At 42.6% G+C, this 20717-nt stretch overlaps 2 protein-coding genes across 2 annotated transcripts in view; both read right to left on the reverse strand.

Annotated features, from left to right (window-relative positions):
* Positions 1 to 20717, reverse strand: part of LOC306943933 (elongation factor Ts, mitochondrial-like) — a gene marked incomplete at both ends in the record, with an annotated part of 292477 nt that overhangs the window by 78532 nt on the left and 193228 nt on the right. The window lies entirely within an intron of this gene.
* LOC306943950 (putative nuclease HARBI1) lies at positions 15106 to 15826 on the reverse strand (the record flags this gene model as incomplete). Its single annotated transcript, XM_079530514.1, has 3 exons — positions 15106 to 15285; positions 15410 to 15600; positions 15706 to 15826. 3 exons carry the CDS (start codon positions 15824 to 15826, stop codon positions 15106 to 15108), a joined length of 492 nt encoding a protein of 163 aa, XP_079386640.1.

Raw genomic sequence — 20717 nt, forward strand, 5'->3', positions numbered from 1 at the left:
ATTTTATGTAGGGCTTATAAAAACTATTGTAATAAAAATGCAACAACTTGAATGCATTTGGCATCTCTTGTAATCACTAAAATAAAAATCACACCCGTGTGAAGTGAGGGGCGCTAATATATTAAAGTCTAACTCATGTTAATTTGGTGATGTAATGGTGATGTAACACAAACATTAAATGCCATTAACAATAAAGAGACAACATGACGTAATGAGGGACATTATGACGTACATTTTCCCTTCATTGTCAATGGCGTTTACAAAACAAACATTGAACTAAAGACAAACCTGTGTAGGAGGGGAAATATAAAAACAAGACAAGTTACCTTTTGTGCCACTTGCTCCATTTCCGTCTTCACTCTTGCCTTGGTGGTTCCTAGAGCCGGTATACTCATGTAGTCAAACTTGTATCTTGGATCAAAGAATGTAGCGATGTCTAGGAGCTCCTGACAATCTGGGTCGCTGTATTTATCCTCCATGTAGGCTAGGACCTTTGACTTGATTTCCTTGGTAAGGGGTGTGTCCTCAGGTTCTGCAGCCAGGAATTTGGTTCTCATCATATGCAGGACTGGCTTCAGGTATGACACGCTTACATACAATTCCCCAGAGAGGGCGTCTGTAAAACTCTTGAGAGGCTGCAGGGCGGAGTTTACGGCTTCGAGGACATCTTTGTCCTGCCAGGTGAGGACCAGGTGACGGGTCTTTTTGTCTTTGGACAGAACTTCAGACAAGGCCTTCTCCTGCTCCAAAACCCTTTCCATCATCATCTGCCTCGATCCCCATCGTGTAGGACACTCTCTGATCAATGAATGCTCCTTCAGATGGAGATCCCTCTGTGCCTCACCCAGTGCTCTCTTTTTCTTCCAACTGTGGGAGAAACTGCCAACCATCTCTTTACAGACTCCTGTTGCCCGCTTTATTCTGTTGTCATTTTTCACAGCATTTTCTGGAGGGAGAAAAAAAAAACAGACGTGGAGAAAGAGATGAGTGAGAGAGCTGTTAACTTTTACAAGATGTACATTTTAACAATTGGGCAATTTATGCAAATGCTTATACAAGTATTATAAGTATTGCATTTTTCAAACTGATAATGTATAGAGAAAAATACAGTCAGAGCCCTATCTTGCACCAACCCTTACCCTCTATCCCTAAACTTATTTGCCATGGTTTACTATTTTAATATCATTCAACTAGCCAATCGACATGTTGTGAGCTTGTAGATCAGCTATTTTAAAATGTTAAACGTTTTAAAAAAAGAGTGAACTGGGAAGTTGTGCTTGGGGTGGTGCAAGATATAGCTCTTAGCTAAGAAATACATTGAACAAAATACTCCATTAGTCCATTTAATTTAATAATGCACAGGATTTAAAGCACTTTTCTAGAAAATGCACTAAACAAATACATCGGAAAGCTAGTTATTGAATACATAAAAATAGTTTTATAGAACTTATACAGAAGGGGACTACACTTACCAATCGCCAAGTGCAGTCTGTGACCAAAACATTGCAGCCTGGTCCACTCCAACTCGGTTTCAATGGCTTTGATCACGTTTGATCCGTTATCAGTAGTAAAGCACGTCAGGCCCTCTTCTTTGAGCCCCCAGCCAGCCAGACTCTCCTTAAGTCCAGCAGCAATATTCTCTCCCGTATGGTCTTCGGGAAAGTACATAGTTTGCAGGCAGCGACTCTTCAACTCAAACTTGTGATCTATGAAGTGAACAGTAAGACTTAGGTATGGCTCGGTCGTTCTGCTTGACCACAGATCGGTGGTTGCTGCGTAGTAGTCCACATCGCGCAGCTCCAGTTCGACATCTTTTTTGCACTGCGTGTACATTTCAGGAATGCCAACTTGACTGAAGTATGTGCGAGATGGTATTGCATATCTTCTATCCATTGTTCGGAGTAGTTTGTTGAATCCCGGTTTGGTCACTGTATTAATGGCAGCGCTGTCTTTAGCGAGGTGGTACGTTACGGCGTTGGTTATATCACGGTGCCTCCGCGAAGTCCTTTCATACGGAGTGACACTTTCAAACGACTGTTTCAGAGTTGTCTGTTTATTACTAGAATAGGTTTCATCAGTGCTACTGCTTTGTTTTTCACCTGTTTTAATCGTGTGCTCGTCGTAGAGGTGCCTGTGGTGTTTGTACAAGTGCTGGCGGAGGTTTGTAGTGTTGCCGCGGGACGTTTTGACTGTACCGCGACATGTCTTACACAAAACTCGCTCCTGTTGGACGTCTGTGGGGTCAAAACCAAAATAATTCCATAACAGCGAGATGCCTCCCCTCTTTGGGATTAACTTGTGCCTAGTTTGAGTTTCTTCGGGCTCTGACTCTGCAGACGCCATGAGTATTGTTTCCTTCTTCTGCTGCAGTAAACAACACCAACACGTGTAGACGACTAGACGTAAATCATTCCTTTGTTTTGGGCACTGGGCGCGTGCGTGTACACATGCACTGCAGTCACATGCACTGCAGGGACACTTCTGATTGGTTAGAATAGAGAGCACAGTAAGCAGTGTCGTAAAACACTCGAGCAAACTCGCTCCGGTTGAAATAAATAAATAAATAAAAATCGCATCCTTTGCGATTCGCTAATCGCGTGGTTTCACATCGCAATTTCGGTTTGAAAACGATTAATCGTTCAGCCTTAGTTCCAACTGTCTAACCCAAAATGTGATTTATTATTATTATGATCAGTTTGAAAATTAGAAATATAGGCCTCCTTCTTATAGCTGCCTCCTTCCAATAAAAGCCCGGTATCAGAATCGGTTGAGACAAATAAGCCCCAGATTATAAATGAGGATTTACGGTACTTGACCGGGTGTACTTCAGAAAGGATGAGATGTATTTAGGACAATCTCCAAGTATGGCTTTATACAAGAACAGGTGCCAATGCAGTTTCCGTCTCTCTGTCAGGGAGGACCATCCAACCTTGTTATATAAGATACATTGGTGAGTACCATAGCTATCACCTGTAATACTAATCAATGAGTGATAAACAGAGTCTAGGGATTTAAGAGTGGATGCTGCTGCATGTCTATAGATTATGTCTCCATAATCCAAGACAGACAGGAACACATAGTGGAAACTTTATTTTTGTTACCCCATGGTGTGAATGCAATGGTGTCTTAACAAGTGACCCGAGTTATTTAAACTTGACATTGGAAAGGTTTTTCTCCAGTGTGGACACGAAGGTGTGTTTTCAGATTTCTTGAAAACTTGAAAATCTTGTCACAATGTTTACATTGGAAAGGTTTTTCTCCAGTGTGGACACAAAGGTGTGTTTTCAGGGAAGATGATGCAGTAAAACTCTTGTCACAATGTTTACATTGGTAAGGTTTTTCTTCAATGTGGACATACTGGTGTCTGTTCAGGTCATGTGACCGTTTGAAACTCTTGTCACAATGTTGACAGTGGAAAGGTTTTTCTCCAGTGTGGACATACTGGTGTTTCTTCAGGGAACCTGACATACTGAAACTCTTGTCACAATGTTTACATTGGAAAGGTTTTTCTCCAGTGTGGACACGAAGGTGTGTTTTCAGGGAAGATGATGCAGTAAAACTCTTGTCACAATGTTTACATTGGAAAGGTTTAACTCCTGTGTGGACATACTGGTGTCTGTTCAGGTCATCTGGCCTACTGAAACTCTTGTCACAATGTTTACATTGGAAAGGTGTTTCTCCAGTGTGGACATACTGGTGTGACTTCAGATGACTTGAAAAGTTGAAACTCTTGTCACAATGTTGACAGTGGAAAGGTTTTTCTCCAGTGTGGACACGAAGGTGTGTTTTCAGGGAAGATGATGCAGTAAAGCTCTTGTCACAATGTTTACATTGGAAAGGTTTTTCTCCTGTGTGGACATACTGGTGTCTGTTCAGTTCATCTTGCCTGCTGAAACTCTTGTCACAGTGTTCACATTGGAAAGGTTTTTCTCCAGTGTGGACACGGAGGTGTATTTTCAGGTTAGATAACAGAATGTAACTCTTGTCACAGTGTTGACATTGGAAAGGTTTTTCTCCAGTATGGATACGCTGGTGTTTCTTCAGGTAAGATGACAACTTGAAACTCTTGTTACAATGTTTACATTTGAAAGGTTTTTCTCCAGTGTGGACATACTGGTGGCTGTTCAGGCCAACTGACCAACTGAAACTCTTGTCACAATGTTTACATTGGAAAGGTTTTTCTCCAGTGTGGCCATGCTGGTGCTTCTTCAGGGAACCTGAGTCACTGAAACTCTTGTCACGCCGTTCGTCATCATCGTCTTCACTGGTCTCCTCCCAATCATCACTGTCTTCACTGTCTTCAGTGTCAGATTCAAGTTCAACTTCAACCTCAGAGCAGTGGGAAGATATGTGTTCTTCATCATAATTTTCTTCTTCAACTTTCACTGCTAGTAATGTCAACGTTGACCCAACAGGTTCCTCTGGTTTTTGAAGTAGTTCTTCCTGTTCCTCTTTAATGTGAGGAGGCTCTGGTTCCTCCTGGAGCACACTGGGGCTCCTCTCCTCTTCAGGAGAAACCTCCTCTTTACACACAACCATGTGCAGGATGTCTAGGAGCAGAAACATAACATGATGGTCAACACTGGATTATTAAAATGTAAATCCATTCTTCTTCCATGTTCAATGTACACAATTAATTATTACCTACCAAGATAAGATTGACTAAACCGTTACCAACTACAGATTATTACTGTTCTGGAAATGCAAGATTTTAGCAACATACTGTGAAGTAATATATTTAGTTACTTTAACACCAAAATTAATAATGATATGTTATATCAACAAGCATGATACGTCTGTAAATGTGTCTGTGAGTCTGTCTACCTGTGTGTCTGGGTGTCTGTGAGTCTGTCTAACTGTGTGTCTGGGGCAAACGGGGGGGCTGCGCATCAGCGTACCAAAACCTAACCCACGGGGAAGATCGTTGACTGGCCTAAGTAGCCTACCTGCTGCGCTGCTATAATATTATGTTATCAACATAATGTCATATCGTTGACCTAAATGGCGTTATATCAACAAGGATAGTAGGATTATCTTTCTTGTCTTTATTGTCTTTTTTCAGAAATTACTGGTCATGTGGAAAACTTTGGTTAAAAATGCAGAGTGACCCATTACTTGACATGGGTTACATTGTGTTCTGATCAGTTCAATGTTTTGACATCAAATAATAATCCTGTACCATGTGGTGTTTCATTAGCTCAAGCGTGACAAAATAGGCTACAGCTTGTTGTTGTTCCGCTGCTGCTGCTCTGAACACACGTGAACTGTAAATATCCAAAGGATTCGACAGTGACGTCACTGTTATGCTACGCAACACGGAAGTAACGTGGACTCGAAGCAGTTTATAAACCACAGTCAGTGACGCGTGGATGACGAATCCTTGGTATTTACATTCAAGCTCACTGGAGCACACCCATCACTCCTGCCCCCCATACCCCTCCACCCCTGAGCCAGGGGAAGAACCCCACACCCATCACTCCTGCCCCCCATACCCCTCCACCCCATGAGCCAGGGGGAGCACCCCACACCCATCACTCCTGCCCCCCATACCCCTCCACCCCATGAGCCAGGGGGAGCACCCCACACCCATCACTCCTGCCCCCCATACCCCTCCACCCCATGAGCCAGGGGGAGCACCCCACACCCATCACTCCTGCCCCCCATACCCCTCCACCCCCTGACTACCATCAGCTATGCAAGCAGGTGTGTAACTGATGACAATTAGGAGAATGGAAACAGGTGCTCCCAATCTGATTAGCCGGAGGACGCAAATCTACACCATCTGTACTTAAACACTCTATACTTAGTGAACTAACCCTCAACCACACAACACACATACAGAGATACCAAGTCAAACTGAATTTGTACTATTTATACTAGGGATGTGCCGATGAGACATTTTGGACGATATCGATATCCGATGTAATTAATTGCCATTATGGCTGATAACCGATATTACCGATGTCGATATGATCTCATTCTGTATTGAAAAAATATAATTATTTTGTCCATTCTGAAAAATAACAGGGTGTCTGCACTGCATGCTTAGTATAGGCAAATCAGTTTTAACTTAAATACCGTTATATTTAATATTGTGAGCTTGTAGATCTGATCAAGCTGTTACTTTGGGCTTGTTTATTTGTAAAGACGGACCGATTAATTAATCGGTCTGATTGATTAATCAAACTGATGCAGATTAATCTAAAAATAACTAAAATCGGCCGATACCGATGTGTTTGCAGATTAATCTCCCATCACTAATTTATACTACAATGTTTTGGCTTGCAGCCATCCCACATTGTTTCTTCAGGAACAATATTTTCTAGTTTTCCATTGTTGTCCAGTGAAATCCATTGCAGCCCCACAGAACAGAACATATTAAAGAAAGGAAGAGAACATGAAACTTACTGAGGTGTGGCTGGTCTTCAGCTTCCTGTTTAATAGAAACGTCTTCAGCTTCCTGTTTAATAGAAACGTCTTCAGCTTCCTGTTTAATAGAAACGTCTTCAGCTTCCTGTTTAACAGAAACGTCTCTGGCTGAGTCTGGAGAGTTCATCTTCACCTGGGAGTGATGCATCATGGGTATTGTAGTTCTTATGAGTCTGGAGAGTTCGTCTTCACCTGCAGTGGACTCCGGTCTGAAATCAAGAGAATAAGGAAGGACTTTAATAACTGGAGACCTATAGTCCGGCAGCCAGGGGTGGGGAGTGGGACATTTGTTATATTGTTTTTTTTTATTGGCCTAAAATATTGCCTATAACTTACATAAATTAATGAATCCACATACGTTTTTATATGTGACCATAAAACTGTCAACATTTCATTATGCTTTAAGTAGCATGTGATGTGTCAAACTAGGGGGTTGTCATGATTCTGAATCCATTCCAAGCATTAGTTGGCTTTCATATACTTTTAATGTATGCACATCTGCAGTGTTTGATTTGGGAGGTTTCACCATGTTAGAACATTTCTAATTGGGGTAAAGGAGCACATGTGGTGGTATGAATGTGACTGGTAACTGAAGCTAGAGTTAATTGCAATATTACAGCCATTTGGACTTGTGAGAAAAATGTTGACAGACTATTAGAATCAAATTTATTATCAAATGACTGTGAAACGGTGCGTGGAGTTATTTCCATAAGAGAAAGGGAACCTGACCTTGTGTTCTCACATTCACTAATCTGATGGTAACTTAAAAATGTGACTTGCATTTAAGTTATATGAAATTCTATAATGTAGGTGTTTGGTTAAGTACATTGTCTCATACAATTGTCCTTCTTCCCCCAGTGCCAGGAACTTTGTTCAGGAGACCATGGAGAGGATCCTGCAACTGGTGGAGTCTGCAGAGTGGCTGACCGTCATAAGAGCCAGACTGGATGAGCTGACTCAGCATGCCCGCTCCGACAGGGCCGCAAATGTCCTCACAGAGGCAGAGATTGTCACAGTAAAAGATTGCCTCCGCTGTGCCATCTGCAGAGGTTTGTAAATCATTTTAAATGTACTTGGGGGGGCACCGCCATGGTGTGTAAATGAAGCTCACTTTTTGTTTAATTTAGGAGCATCATTGGTATTCAGATCAGTGCAAAGTGATATCAAAGGCCATTTCTGTATACTTGTGCTCTGCCCTTTCTGGTCCTGGTTGGAACTCAGACTTGAAGTAGCCTATATGTTTTACATGCCACATTTTCTTTACCTTACTCTCAGTTCAGTACACATGCACCAAATGCCCTGTACCCAATGGTTCAGTATAAATATGCCTTCCTTAGACGCCTCTAATATGGAACATAAGATTACATTATTTTGATGTCGAATGTTTGACTCTTGCAGATCCAATGACCGAGCCAGTGGTGGACCCACACTGCCGCAGCCTTGTTGGCTGCCGCCGGTGTATTTTGCAGTGGTTGGAGGAGGACTCCTCCTGTCCAAAGTGCAGGGATGCAGACTTTGGCACCGACTACTTTGTGTTGAATGGCCTGGAGGGTGTCATTGACCCCCTCCGGCACACGATTCGTGACTAGATTTTTTTTTTGTTTTTTGTTTTTTTACATAACATACATATTATTGTTAAAACACTGTACCAATGTTCATTGTATTTAGAGATCAAAGATCCTAATTATATTGTTGACTGTTTTTAACAGTTATTTTTCTTTACATTTTATTATCTTAAATTTGTATGTATGTACAGATTTTGTTGCAATTAAATTGCATATTGAACTGAATGCGCTTCTGTCATCTTTTACAGGACATGTGTTGCAACAGAGTTTGTTAAACTTTAACTTTGTTAAATCAATGCTTCCATGGATTTCACCCACATGCTAATAGTGAAACATTTAAATGGTTGATTTATGTGAGGGTTCTTCAAAACTTTTGATCATGCATGATTGAACCTGTATTTACACTTGCATGAGAATATCAAGATGGTAGAATTATGGTTAAGGTCGATGGTGCATTAATTGATGTCATTGAATGATGTTTTGTGGTAAAAATCTTTTTTGTTGGGAATTTGTCGAAGGAATGTAGGCTACTATACAGACTTGATTTGTATTCAACTATTTGGGCAACATCCAAGGTTGATCTAATTCATAGATCTGGTTAAAGAGGCTATGCTAAATTGTAATTAAATATTGAAATAAACACAAACTATTGTGTATGGAGCAGTGTGTAATGTTTGTAGGATGGGGAACACTCAAATATTTGACACATTTAATGTATTGCTTATGCCCAATTAATATATTTAATTGAATCGGCAGGTATAGGCTTTTATGACTCAATACGTCATAAAATCACATGTTTTTATAACTTAAATGATTCAATGGCCTCTTGTTACATTATTAAAAATGTGTTTAATCATAAGGGTCAAGTTTAATGTCTTGCACAAATTCAAATCGCAATGTTGATTTTGACATGGTTAAATTGGAGGGCCCTTGAGCCCATCATGTGCACCAGGCCCAGTCCATCTATCCATGGCGGCTACAAAGAGTAAGAGAAAATCTAGCAGAATATTGGTCCAGTCAAAACACTGGCGCTACCAACCAGAGAACTGTGCTGAAAGTATGGGTCAGTTGACCCATGCTAGAGTATGATGAAAGTCAATGTAATGTGTGGCAAGCAGGCAGTGTGACACCTACTGTTGACAAGAGGTATTGCATCAAAGTCAGTTTTTAAAATGACACCAAATGAATAACTAGTAATTAATTACTAAAATTACGAAAGTTCCCTCTGTACATAAACTAAAGATTTACATGTTTATATACATAGATTCTAAGAAGATGTATTATGAAATGCAAATTGAACACTGAACACCTACAGAAAATAACTTTTGGTCTGCTTTTCAAAGAAAGGCCTACTGTATAATGTCTCTTTTTAGATTTTGTTTATGGTTTTCATATACTGTAGTAGATCTCCAGTCATGATGTTTAGTTGTGTTCCATAACTGCTCAATCTCACATATTAAAGGTCAGGTCAAGGTTATATTTGACCTCTGGGAGAACAACAAAAGGAAACAACTTGACGAACATTCATGGTTCAGTGTATTCATGTCATGATTTATGTTTGTGAATACTGATAAGATTTATTTATTGTCAGTTTGCACTGAAATTGTCTTGCGACCCAACGGCCTTGTATGCAACACATATACACACATTTGACATAAAACAAAACAGAAAAGAAAATACAATGACTGATGGACAAAAGACCTCTTCAGTCTGACCTTATTGTATGCTGGAACACCATATATCCTTCCTGAAGGCAGCAACCTATACTCTCCATGCAAAACATGGCTAGTATTGGAGGTGATATTCCTTAGTAACCTTAGGATGCTGTTATCATACGTGGATAAAAAACAAAAGAAGAATCCGTCTACTAGTACCAAAGAATCTTAAACGGCGAAGGAAATAGATTCTTTGTTTGTTTTCTTACACACTGATTCAATCTGATCTTTCCACGAAAGGAGATGATCTATTACAACTCCTAGGTAATTTATATGAACATACCTGGTTAATCTGTTCACCATGAATAGTAATGGGGTCTGTGTTGGTGCAGTCCAGGATCACTGGAACTATCTAGAAGAGAAATTCACGGTCAAGGTCAAGGTAAACTTTATTGTCCACAGGGGAAATTTGTCTTGGGCTTTCACCCCAGCTACAGCCACACAAAACATCAATGGCAAACAAAAAAACATTACAGAGGGAGACACAACATTACACAATTGCACACGTGATGTGGATAATCTAGCCTCACACAGTTACTGCTGTTTCAGAGCCTAGTTCAACATCTTAGTTGATGCTGGTTCAAACAATTTTTTAAATCTGATGTACTTCCACTTTGGTTCTTTGTCCCAGAGGGCAGAAGTGCAAACTCGCCATTTAAAACATGGGTAAGGGCAGCGGTGGCCGAACGGATTGCGGAGCGGTCTTGATACCAGAAGGTCGCCAGTTCGAATCAGCGGTCCGACACGTTAAAATTACCACCGCTGAAGTGCCCTTGAACAAGGCATTGAACCACTACGATGAAATGTTCTATGAGCAGGGCCTGGCTGGAAACAAGTTCTTGAGCTTAGCCCAGATACCCTGGGTAAATATAGTAATCATTTCATTTCATTTCATTTCAAGGGACCAGTCGAAATTTAGAAAAGGGGGCCCTGGAGGAAAATAGGGGAGGGCCATGTCTTTTTAATTTTAGTCAGAGGGAGGGTGAGCTAATTTTATTTCGAGTCCAAGGGAGGGTGATCCAATTTTGATAATAAAATAGTCCGGGTTTTATATCTAATACTACAGCTTTTCTGAATTAAAAGTAATCAACGATACCCCTCTGTTGCTTTCACTTGGTTCTTCCCAACAGGACCGGCTTTCATTGTGCCCCGTCAATCATTGTGCTTGGCCTATCCAAGTGTGTAAGTACACACTACAACCCCCACTTTCCAATAGCTTCCATAGCTTGCTGTGTTAGGCGTTAGACTACGAGACCATCGTCCGTGTTGGCCGTGAGTTCAAAGCTCACAGTGGACACTTTTTTTTCGCGATTTTTGCGGTCACTTTATTTTCTCACATATTAAAAACGCTAGCAGATTAAAGTTAGGAATAAATAATACTCAGGTAAATGTGATATTAATTAATAGGGGAGGGTGATTCCTTTTTGTTTAATCACCTGGGGAGGGGACTGGATTTGTATTTTCATTCACAGGGAGGGTGATGGTATTTTATATCAGGACACATACAATTCCTCCAGGGGTACCCCTATTTAATTTTTTTAGCCTGTTGTAACCTGCTCATAAATAGACTGCAGAGAGGGGAGGTGTCTTATCCCTATGATCTTCCCTGCAGTTTGCACCAATCTGAACAATTTGGACCTCAGTTGCACTGAGAGATTACCGAACCAAACTGTCATGCCAAACCAGGCTTTCCAAGACTGCTCGATAGAACACTAACATCCAAGGAAGTGCAGTCTTTGCTGTAGTTTACTACAGAGCCTGTCAACATGTGTATTCCAAGTTAGTGAGTTGTCAATACAGATACCCAAGTATTTATATGAGGAGACCTGTGAGATGGTCGAGTCATGAATGACCACAGGCCTGTGATCACCAATACTCTTGGGGTCAAACACCATCTCCTGTGTCTTCTTAACTCTTTGAGCGTTTCAAGGATTTCTATATAGTAGGTAGTCTTCTCTATGGCAGAATGGCGTTTTTTGAATGATTTATTGAAAATTCTCTGTTGTGAATGTGTGACAACGAAAGACCTTCAGAGAAAGCTTGACTTGTCTGCTTACAGGAAAAAAATGAACTGAGTTGATAAAATGTTTAGTTCTTGTGTTGGAAGCCATTTAAAAGAGCCTGCATTTACACTGTTTTCTGTTTCTAGGACAACCAAAAAAAGTTATGCCCGGTTGAAGTTTTATTTTCTAAATAACTTTTTTTCTGCTGGGCGTACATAGCCATGCAATATCTCATTTTAAAGGGTGAGTTGTCTAGTTCAATTAAAATAAAATAAAAAGTTTCTCACATGTACCACTGTAGATATTTTGCCATCTATAAATAGCATGGTCAGTCATGATCAATCTGACCTATCCAGCTAAAAGTCCCCATAGCTCTGAAATTGGAACATCATATAAACTCAATTCTTTTTTGGGGTAAAATTAGACATTCTAACGCACATTTTGATATATACCATGTTTACATAGTCTTACCAGTACCTTGTCTATTCATGCATGCATCTCAAAAACCTGTTATGAAGAAACACAGTTTTGATAAAAAACACATCCAAGGACATTGTTTTGATATGACTTGGTGCCCATGATATGTATCAAAATATAGACTTGAATGTATACTGTATTATAAAAAAGAAATTGAGTTATTACCATCTACCGTTACAGAGTAAATCACAGTTGAAACTTGCTTAGTCATATACAATAAACCTCACAATAGTGAACAAAAGTCATGACAGGTCTAACTCATTGTAAAAGCGTCTTTTATTTTTTACGACTACTAACATAATAAAATGATAAATATTACAGAAAATAAATAGGCCTACATACAAAACAGTTACTCCTCCCCTAGCTCTGATCCATAGCTCTAAATGCGCATTTAGAGCTATGGATCAGAGCTACTCCTCCCAAATGTCCCCAAACCCAGTCCTTGACGGTGTGTGTGTGTGTGAGTTAACCTGACTCCGCCATATGGGGCAGCAGAGTGTACACTGTGTTCCCCCCTCCTGCTCCCATCTGGGAACTCTCAGGCAGACTTGATGCCCGGCCACAAAACGGCCTGGCCAATCAGCAGCAGCTTCTAGCAACTTCTAGCAGCAGCTTCTAGCTTCTAGCTGCTGCTGATTGGCCAGGCGGTTTTTTGGCCGGGCATCAAGTCTGCCTGAGAGTTCCCAGATGGGAGCAGGAGGGGGGAACCCAGTGTACTCTCTGCTGCCCCATCTGGCGGAGTCAGGTTATGTGTGAGTAGGCTAAATAAAACAAAAACTGCCCCCCCCTGAAATGAATGAATGAATGAATCCGGTTCAGTGTCGGAGAACGCCATCGCAGTCTTGACTCTTCATCCTCCTCATCCTCCTCATCTGATGCCAGTTCTAAATATATAAAAAGAAATAAACATTTTAGCTGTAGTCAGTGCACGCTACTATTACATGGCGTTTTACCCGGCTGCTGGCGATCAAATGATTTTATTGTGCAGTGTCTTTGTGGGCCGAGTCGTGGCATGAAAAATACAAATAGATGCTTGTATAAGTAGTATCACGATAAAATAATATGGCGACGTTAGAATGAAACACCAATGAGTGATCGCTGGTAATGTAGCTAGCTGCCCAGGGTATATCCAGCACCATTGCGTCGCAATCATCCAGCAACATTGGTACTGGCTATTGCCCGGGCTTGTGGCCCGGCCAATAGCCAGTACCATTTGTGCAGCGTTTGTTAGCAACTACTACTAGCCAACAGCCAGTGGAATGTGGTGACGCGATGGTGCTGGATATACGCTGGGCAGCTACATTAGCCGCGATCACTCATTGGTGGTGTCATTCTAACGTCGCCATATTATTTTATCGTGATACTAATTATACAAAAATCTATTTGTATGCCACGATGCCACGATTCGGCCCACAAAGACACAGTACAATACATTCATTTGATCAGATGTTTTTGTTAGCTACGTCGATCACCTATAGTACCGACCCTTGTTATATATTCTCCGACTATGCCTGTCACGATGACTAAACCAGTTAGATCTATCCATATATGGTTCTACCACATCTATCTGATATCAGCACTAGGTCGGCTCGGGCCAAATATAGGGATCGTCTTACTAGACATGTCATATTAGGGCATTTTCGAATACAATAAAATTACCTTTTAGCGAAGGCATCAGCCTTGGTGGTAACTCCGGTGGGGAGAAGAAAAAACATTGCACACGTGTAATCCGCGAGGGTGGATGTTGCAGCCCGGCCAACGGTCTGGGACTGGAGAATGCCTCTGGACACGGATGGATCATTTTTCAGATTGTTTTTTTTGCGGCGACTGCAAACCTGGCTGAAAAACTCTTCCTCCAGTGCCCACCTCGGAGGAGTCAACCAACCCCCCTGTTCACTGGGGGCTGGGCGTCAGTTTCCAATAGGAAAGCATACACGTGTGTCACGTGACACGGGAATTCTGGGAAATGTAGTTGATATTTATGCTCAATAGTCTATACAGAGGTGCGGACCGAATTAATATATTGGTATTAATAAAAAAAGAGAACTACGGAAAATCACGTACAGGGCAGAAAAGACTAATGCAAAACTCCACGTGTTTTCCAGTAGTAATCTGTCTAAGGGTTAACATTACGAATAAGGTGGTTGTCATCACACCACTTTACAAAGCTCTGTACCTCTAAAAAGTAGTCAGCTAAATCCCTATCCTTATCCAGAAGGGCAAAGATGGAAGTATCATCCGAGAATGTAATGATGTAATTGTTCGGGTTGCCACTTCTACACTCATTTGTATACAGAGTAAAAAGGACAGGTGAGCTAACGCAGCCATGAGGTGTTTCAGTACTCAGGGTTCTGCGCTCTAGTGCCATTCACACTGACCCTTTTTGTAGGCACAGGCTACACACACTCGATTCAAGCAGCATTGCTCCATAACTAAATGTAGATTCATATACAATGTTGTTAAATAAGGAAAAAGGCACAATAAATAATTGTAAATAATTTTAATGGGGGAAAAAGGCACATCAAATGATAATCGTATTTTTTGATGATGATGCTTCCGTGGCGTCCGCGTCCTCGCGGCGCTCCAGTGCCTCCACCACCTCGCAGGCAGCTTGGTGCCGCACTCTGTCCTCGACCACCACCACCACCTCCCAGGCCTCGTCTGCAGGGCCATCCGCTCAGCCTCGGGCTCAGCGCTCCACCACCACCACCACCACCGCCCAGGCCTCGTCTGCAGGGCCATCCGCTCAGCCTCGGGCTCAGCGGATGAAACTGTATTGTGTAACTATTACCATGTGATCAAGAAACAAACTGGCTATATCAAATCCGCTAAACTATTTAAAACTAACTGAATTAGAGGGTCGAAAAAAACGTAAACTAAAATTATAAATTAAATTAAACTATATTCATCCTTACTTCAAAAACGAGCGATCAGTTGTCGGCGCAGGGCCAGTCCTGGCCTGTTGGCCTCTGCGCCAATGGGTGGGTCCACCGGCATGTCTGCAGGTGGGGGCAGTGCCAGTCCCTCTGGAAGGGGCACACCATGCCGTTCGGCGATGTTGTGGAGCACGCAGCAGGCCATCGTGATCTTGCAAACCTATAGATGGGAACAAATTAATAGACTGAACAAAACCTGTTCTGTTATAGCATGCCTTAATGCCTACCGTTTTCAGCTCATGATGGTCTAATGTGTGTGTGTGTGTGTTTTAAAAAAAAAATACCTTATCGGGCTTGTAGAGGAGCGTCCCTCCTGCCGTGTCCATGCATAGCCAACGGACCTTCAGCCTCCCGATGGCACGCTCCACAACCGCTCGTGTTCTGACATGGCAGTCATTATATGCCCTCTCCTGTCGGGTCTCGGGCGTGAAAAGTGGCGTCATGAGCCATGTTGCCACGGCATATCCTTTATCACCTGGTATAGAGATAGATATGGTTAGCCATACACTTGTCAATTTAATGTCCATGAGCCAAGTGAGGGGGAATGGCACTAAATATATACAATTGGAAAAACACTCACCAATGAGCCATGCGTCTCCAGCAGCCCCCTGTGCGAGACGCATGCCCACACTGCTGTTTTGCAGGATGAACGAGTCATGGCTACCGCCCTCCCAACGGGCAACTGCATTTAAAATGATCATCTGTGCGTCACAAATCAACTGCACGTTGATTGAATGGTATCCTTTTCTATTTAAAAAGGGGTATGGTTCCACAGGTGCCCTGATGCGCACATGGGTACATTGGGAAATCCTGCTGTGAAATGGAAGTCCTGTTTTATTGGTCGCTGTTGTTCGGCTGTGTAGGGGAATGAAATATATTTGGGAACCATATGGCAGATGATGCCATCCAGCACCTTGGGGAGCGTGCGGCTGAGGGATGGCTGAGGGATCCCGGATCGATCGGCTACTAATCTTTGAAAGGATCCGGTGGCCAGGAATCCAAGCGTGCAGAAAACCTGCACATGTGCAGGGATGGGATGTGACCTATAATAATTAATAATTAATAATTAATAACGGTAACAGGCTTTCATTTATTTTATATAATGCATTGTAAACAAATAACTGCTGCATGGCATAGGTCTAAATCTGGGCAAAAATAATCCAATTGAAACCATTTTTCTAAACATTTTATTTCGAACCTGTTTGTTTGTCTGGTCAGCTCTGGCTCCAGTGCATCGCACAGCTCGACCAAACAGTGTCTTGGCAACCGAAAACGGCACCGTAGCCACTCGTCATCCTCCTCAAAAAAATTTGCCCGGTCCCTGAAGATGCGTTCTCTCCTCATAGCTCGGTTGGCCAAATAATCGAGCAGCAATAAATCAGCCATATTGTTGATTGTTCACACAGGTTTTATGCTGCTCCCCGGGGTCCTTATATAGTGCCATTGATCACTTAGAACAAGCTGGTCCTGATTAGCGGCACATTTTTGAATTATTTTTTATTTTGAGAGAGGCTTCTGAGAGTGAGCATGCTAGAAATATCCTAATAAATAAATAAAAAGGTGTCGAGCTTGCGGGGCAGTTTCTGTATAGGATCATAGGTTAACTTGACCAATATGCCTCTAGAATGCATGTATATAGGCATACAAGTGCATACAAGTGATACTCGGCTTGTATATATAGGATATCATTTTTTTATGTGCTGACCAATGTTGGGGACACATGCCTACATACTTTATCTGAGGTTTGGGGACTTTTAATTGATTCAGCATGAAGACTAAAGCCTTCTGAATAAATCTACGCAAGCCGTACACTACCCTCTGAGCTGGCGCAGCTTTTAGCGGAGATTCCGACCAACCAACGTCACCGTCAAGTTCACGTTCAAGTTCATGAATTCCCACGTAATGTGGGAATCCATGTAAATGCCTGTCCGCTCACGCTCCGCTCACGTTACGTAACGTTATGAGCGTAAACGCCATTGTGAATGAGGACCCAGAAGACCGTCCTCTAGCCCGTATGCACTGGGCGCAGCAGCATTTTTGTTTTCAGCCACTTCCCAACACATAGCAAGCGAGGGGTCGCCTCTCTGTGCGTTTACAAACGTGCCCCTGTCGACGTTGAAATCAAAGTCAGCCTTTACCGGAAAACTTTGTCTAGCCTTCTTCTGCTGTCTGCGTGAAGCACCACCCGCCGGCGGCGTCTCGGCACACAAAAACGTGTCACTCAACGTAACTACGTCACCAAATTCTCTCGCTTGTGCCCGCGTCACCACGCAAGCAGGAAAAACAGTGGCTGGTTCTGCACGCACACAGGCAGCTACAGGCTTTTCAACAACCTCGAGTGAGGGAAACACTTTCTCCCCGGCGATATCATTCCCCAGAATTAACATCACGCCCTTGATCGGTAAACTTTCCCGTAGGCCGATTTGCACAAAGCCAGATACCAAGGGAGAACGTAAATGGATCTTATGCAGTGGCGTTCGGGAGGATTGCATCTCAACTCCCAACACCAATACATCAGCGCCACAAAACGATTTCTCCGAGAAAGGCAGTGCGCTCTGTAAAACGAGGGATTGAGAGGCACCCGTGTCGCGTAAAATTGTGACAGGCACTCGTCCCTCTTCCCCGTCTGACAGACACACTGATCCTTCCAACATGAAAGGCCCAAAACACGCTTCTGTCTCCTCCCTGACAGTCACTACTGTCTGGGGAGCAGACCGAGGCACAGAACGTACAAAAGCTACACCTTTTGAATTCACAACACATTCCTTTTGTTGAATGTCCTTTGGACACCGTGAAATCAACACCGTGAAATCAAATGGCCTACTTCATGGCAGTAGAAACATGCACGTTTATCTGACGCTCCACCAGCGCCCGCTCGGTGTGTTAGCTCAAACTCATCAGCCCTAATAGATGCTTTAGCCACTGATTCAACTTTTTGTTCTTCGAGATACGTTCTGGTATACATGATTTGAACTCTTCCAACCAAATGAGCTCACTGAGCTGCTCGAAAGTTTTTCTCACGGCCGAACTCCACATAAGTTTGAGTAGCAGACTTCTCAGCGAATCTAAAATGCTGCCGATAATGCTCCGGCACTTTTTCAAATCCTCTGAGAATAGCAGCTTTCACCACATCATAATCCAAGCTCTCATAGAGTATCACAGACGAAAAACAATCTAAGTCCAAATTTCAGACTGACCCCTCCATGAAAAGGCCTTGTTGTCCTGAACCCTTATCTATCATTTATATATTATGGATCAATAGTGTGGACTTAGACTGTTATTCGTCTGTATAGCGCACTACAAATATCCTGGGCTCTCCCTGTCAATTTACATTGGAGTAATAGACTCCAGAACTCTTTTGGCCAATTAACTGCTTTAGCAATTCTCTCAAAAGCACCGAAATAATAAATTATTGTCCAACTCACCTTCCTTAACCCTTAGAAGATGAAAGACGCCAATTGGCGTCTTCATCAGAATTCCGTAAATGATCAATGACGCCAATTGGCGTCTTCAGCTTTTCTTATTAATCTAACCATATTAACATCCTCCGGAGCGCTGTTTAAACTCCTGAGCTTATATTCCAACTACATTACCCATAAAACCCGTGTCACGTGACACACCTGCATCCTTTGCTATAAAACCTGGCCACCCCCCCGGGATCTGCGTGGGGAAGACAGTTTTGGAGTAGTCTATGGTGCGTGTCGAAAGTGAGTGAGTAGTATTGTATTGATTGAGCGAGTTTTGTAGCAGTAGTAGTAGTAGTAGTAATAGTAGTAGTAGTAGTAGTAATATTAGTAGTTAGTTGTAGTAATTTAGGTTTATATTTAGTTTAGATTCTTTAGTTAGTAGTCTGTTGTCTGTGTCTGTCTTTGTCTGTCAAAAAAAAAACAAAAAAAAACAAAAAAAAAGTGTCCGCGTCTTACCGTCTTATCTGTGTATAGTATAGCTTTAGATCGTTAGTTTAGTGTGTTTATTTTTACCTGTTTAGTGTGTGTCTGTCTGTTGGTTGAGTGTTGGTTTGTCTGTACGTCTTGTTAGTTTATATAGTAGATTACGAGTGTAGTCGGTCAGTAGTCAGTGACTGAGTGTAGTTCGACATGGCGCCAAAAAAACGCTCCAAGCGTCCATCTCCCCTTCCCTCTACCTCCACTGGTGGTGTGCGCCAAACAACCATGGAGGAACATCTCCGCATGGTCTTCGTCGGGAAGAAGGGCCGGCCCCGTAATCCGGATCCTCTTCCACCTCAGACCGACGAGGAGTTGTCTGGTAGCGACGGAGAGAAGCCAGGAGATGCGGTGGTGCCTCTTGTCCCCCCCGGGCCTGATGCTAAGCCCCTTGTCCCCGATGTCGAGCCTACTGTCGTCCCCGATGTGAAGCTCTTGTCCCCCGTCAAGAAGAAGAGCAGGCAAGCGGCTTCGCCCGGTCCCCAGCCCGGTGGCAGCGGGTTGCAGGATCGCGGCCTTCTTGCATCTACTAGCCCCAAGCCTGCGCCCAGTGTTAGCGGTCCCTCTCCCCGGCCTGGCTCGAGCGACGACACCGTGCTCCGCCGATCTACACGGGTTACGAGGTTTTCCAAGGGGTTTGTCGCCCCCCCCCCCCCCAGTCTTCCTCCGAAGAGGACTTTGAGCCGTTTCGAGACAGCGATGGAGCCGAACCGTCCCCCGATGAGCTCGATGGTAAGAATCTTATTGTCTGAAACATTGTTACGAAAAATGCCAACACATTGTAGCCAACACACATCAAAGCAAAGCAAAGTGTCCATCGTTGTATCCCCCCCCCCCACTGCTACAGCGGTGGAGTCCTAAGCGAACCAATGGGGCTTTCAAATAGATCTGTATTGAGCTTGCATGATGATCAAATGAACGTATTGTACCGTGGTTTATATGCTATATATTATGAGAAATGTTCCATTACTTTTTTCCCCATCTATTCAGTATTGTTTTATCGTTTATTATGATCCCTGTTTTTTTGTATTACTTTTCCGCGCCGCTGGGGGAAGGGTGGTGTAATGCAGGCCGCAAAGCTAAGCTAATTCATTATACTACTAAATCTATATAATATTGCGCTTGCATGATAATCAAAATAGTGTATTGTACCGTGGCTTATAGGCAAAATCATATAAGATGATCGCTAGAAATAAATGATTTGGATTATGTAGCATGCACGATAAAACTATCATATAAAAAATGTATTTTGACGATGACGAAGGTTTGACGAAGGTGCCGCCATCATGCGGCATGCCGCATGATGGCGGCCTCCTCCTGAAAACCTTAGTCAAAATACAAAAAAACAGGGATCATAATAAACGATAAAACAATACTGAATAGATGGGGAAAAAAGTAATGGAACATTTCTCATAATATATAGCATATAAACCACGGTACAATACGTTCATTTGATCATCATGCAAGCTCAATACAGATCTATTTGAAAGCCCCATTGGTTCGCTTAGGACTCCACCGCTGTAGCAGTGGGGGGGGGGGGATACAACGATGGACACTTTGCTTTGCTTTGATGTGTGTTGGCTACAATGTGTTGGCTGAAATGGATCAACACTGAATAGATGGATGTGTTGGCCACAATTCGTATGTG

This window comes from Electrona antarctica (genome assembly GCF_951216825.1).
Source record: "Electrona antarctica genome assembly, chromosome: 2".
NCBI classification, from domain to species: domain Eukaryota; kingdom Metazoa; phylum Chordata; class Actinopteri; order Myctophiformes; family Myctophidae; genus Electrona; species Electrona antarctica.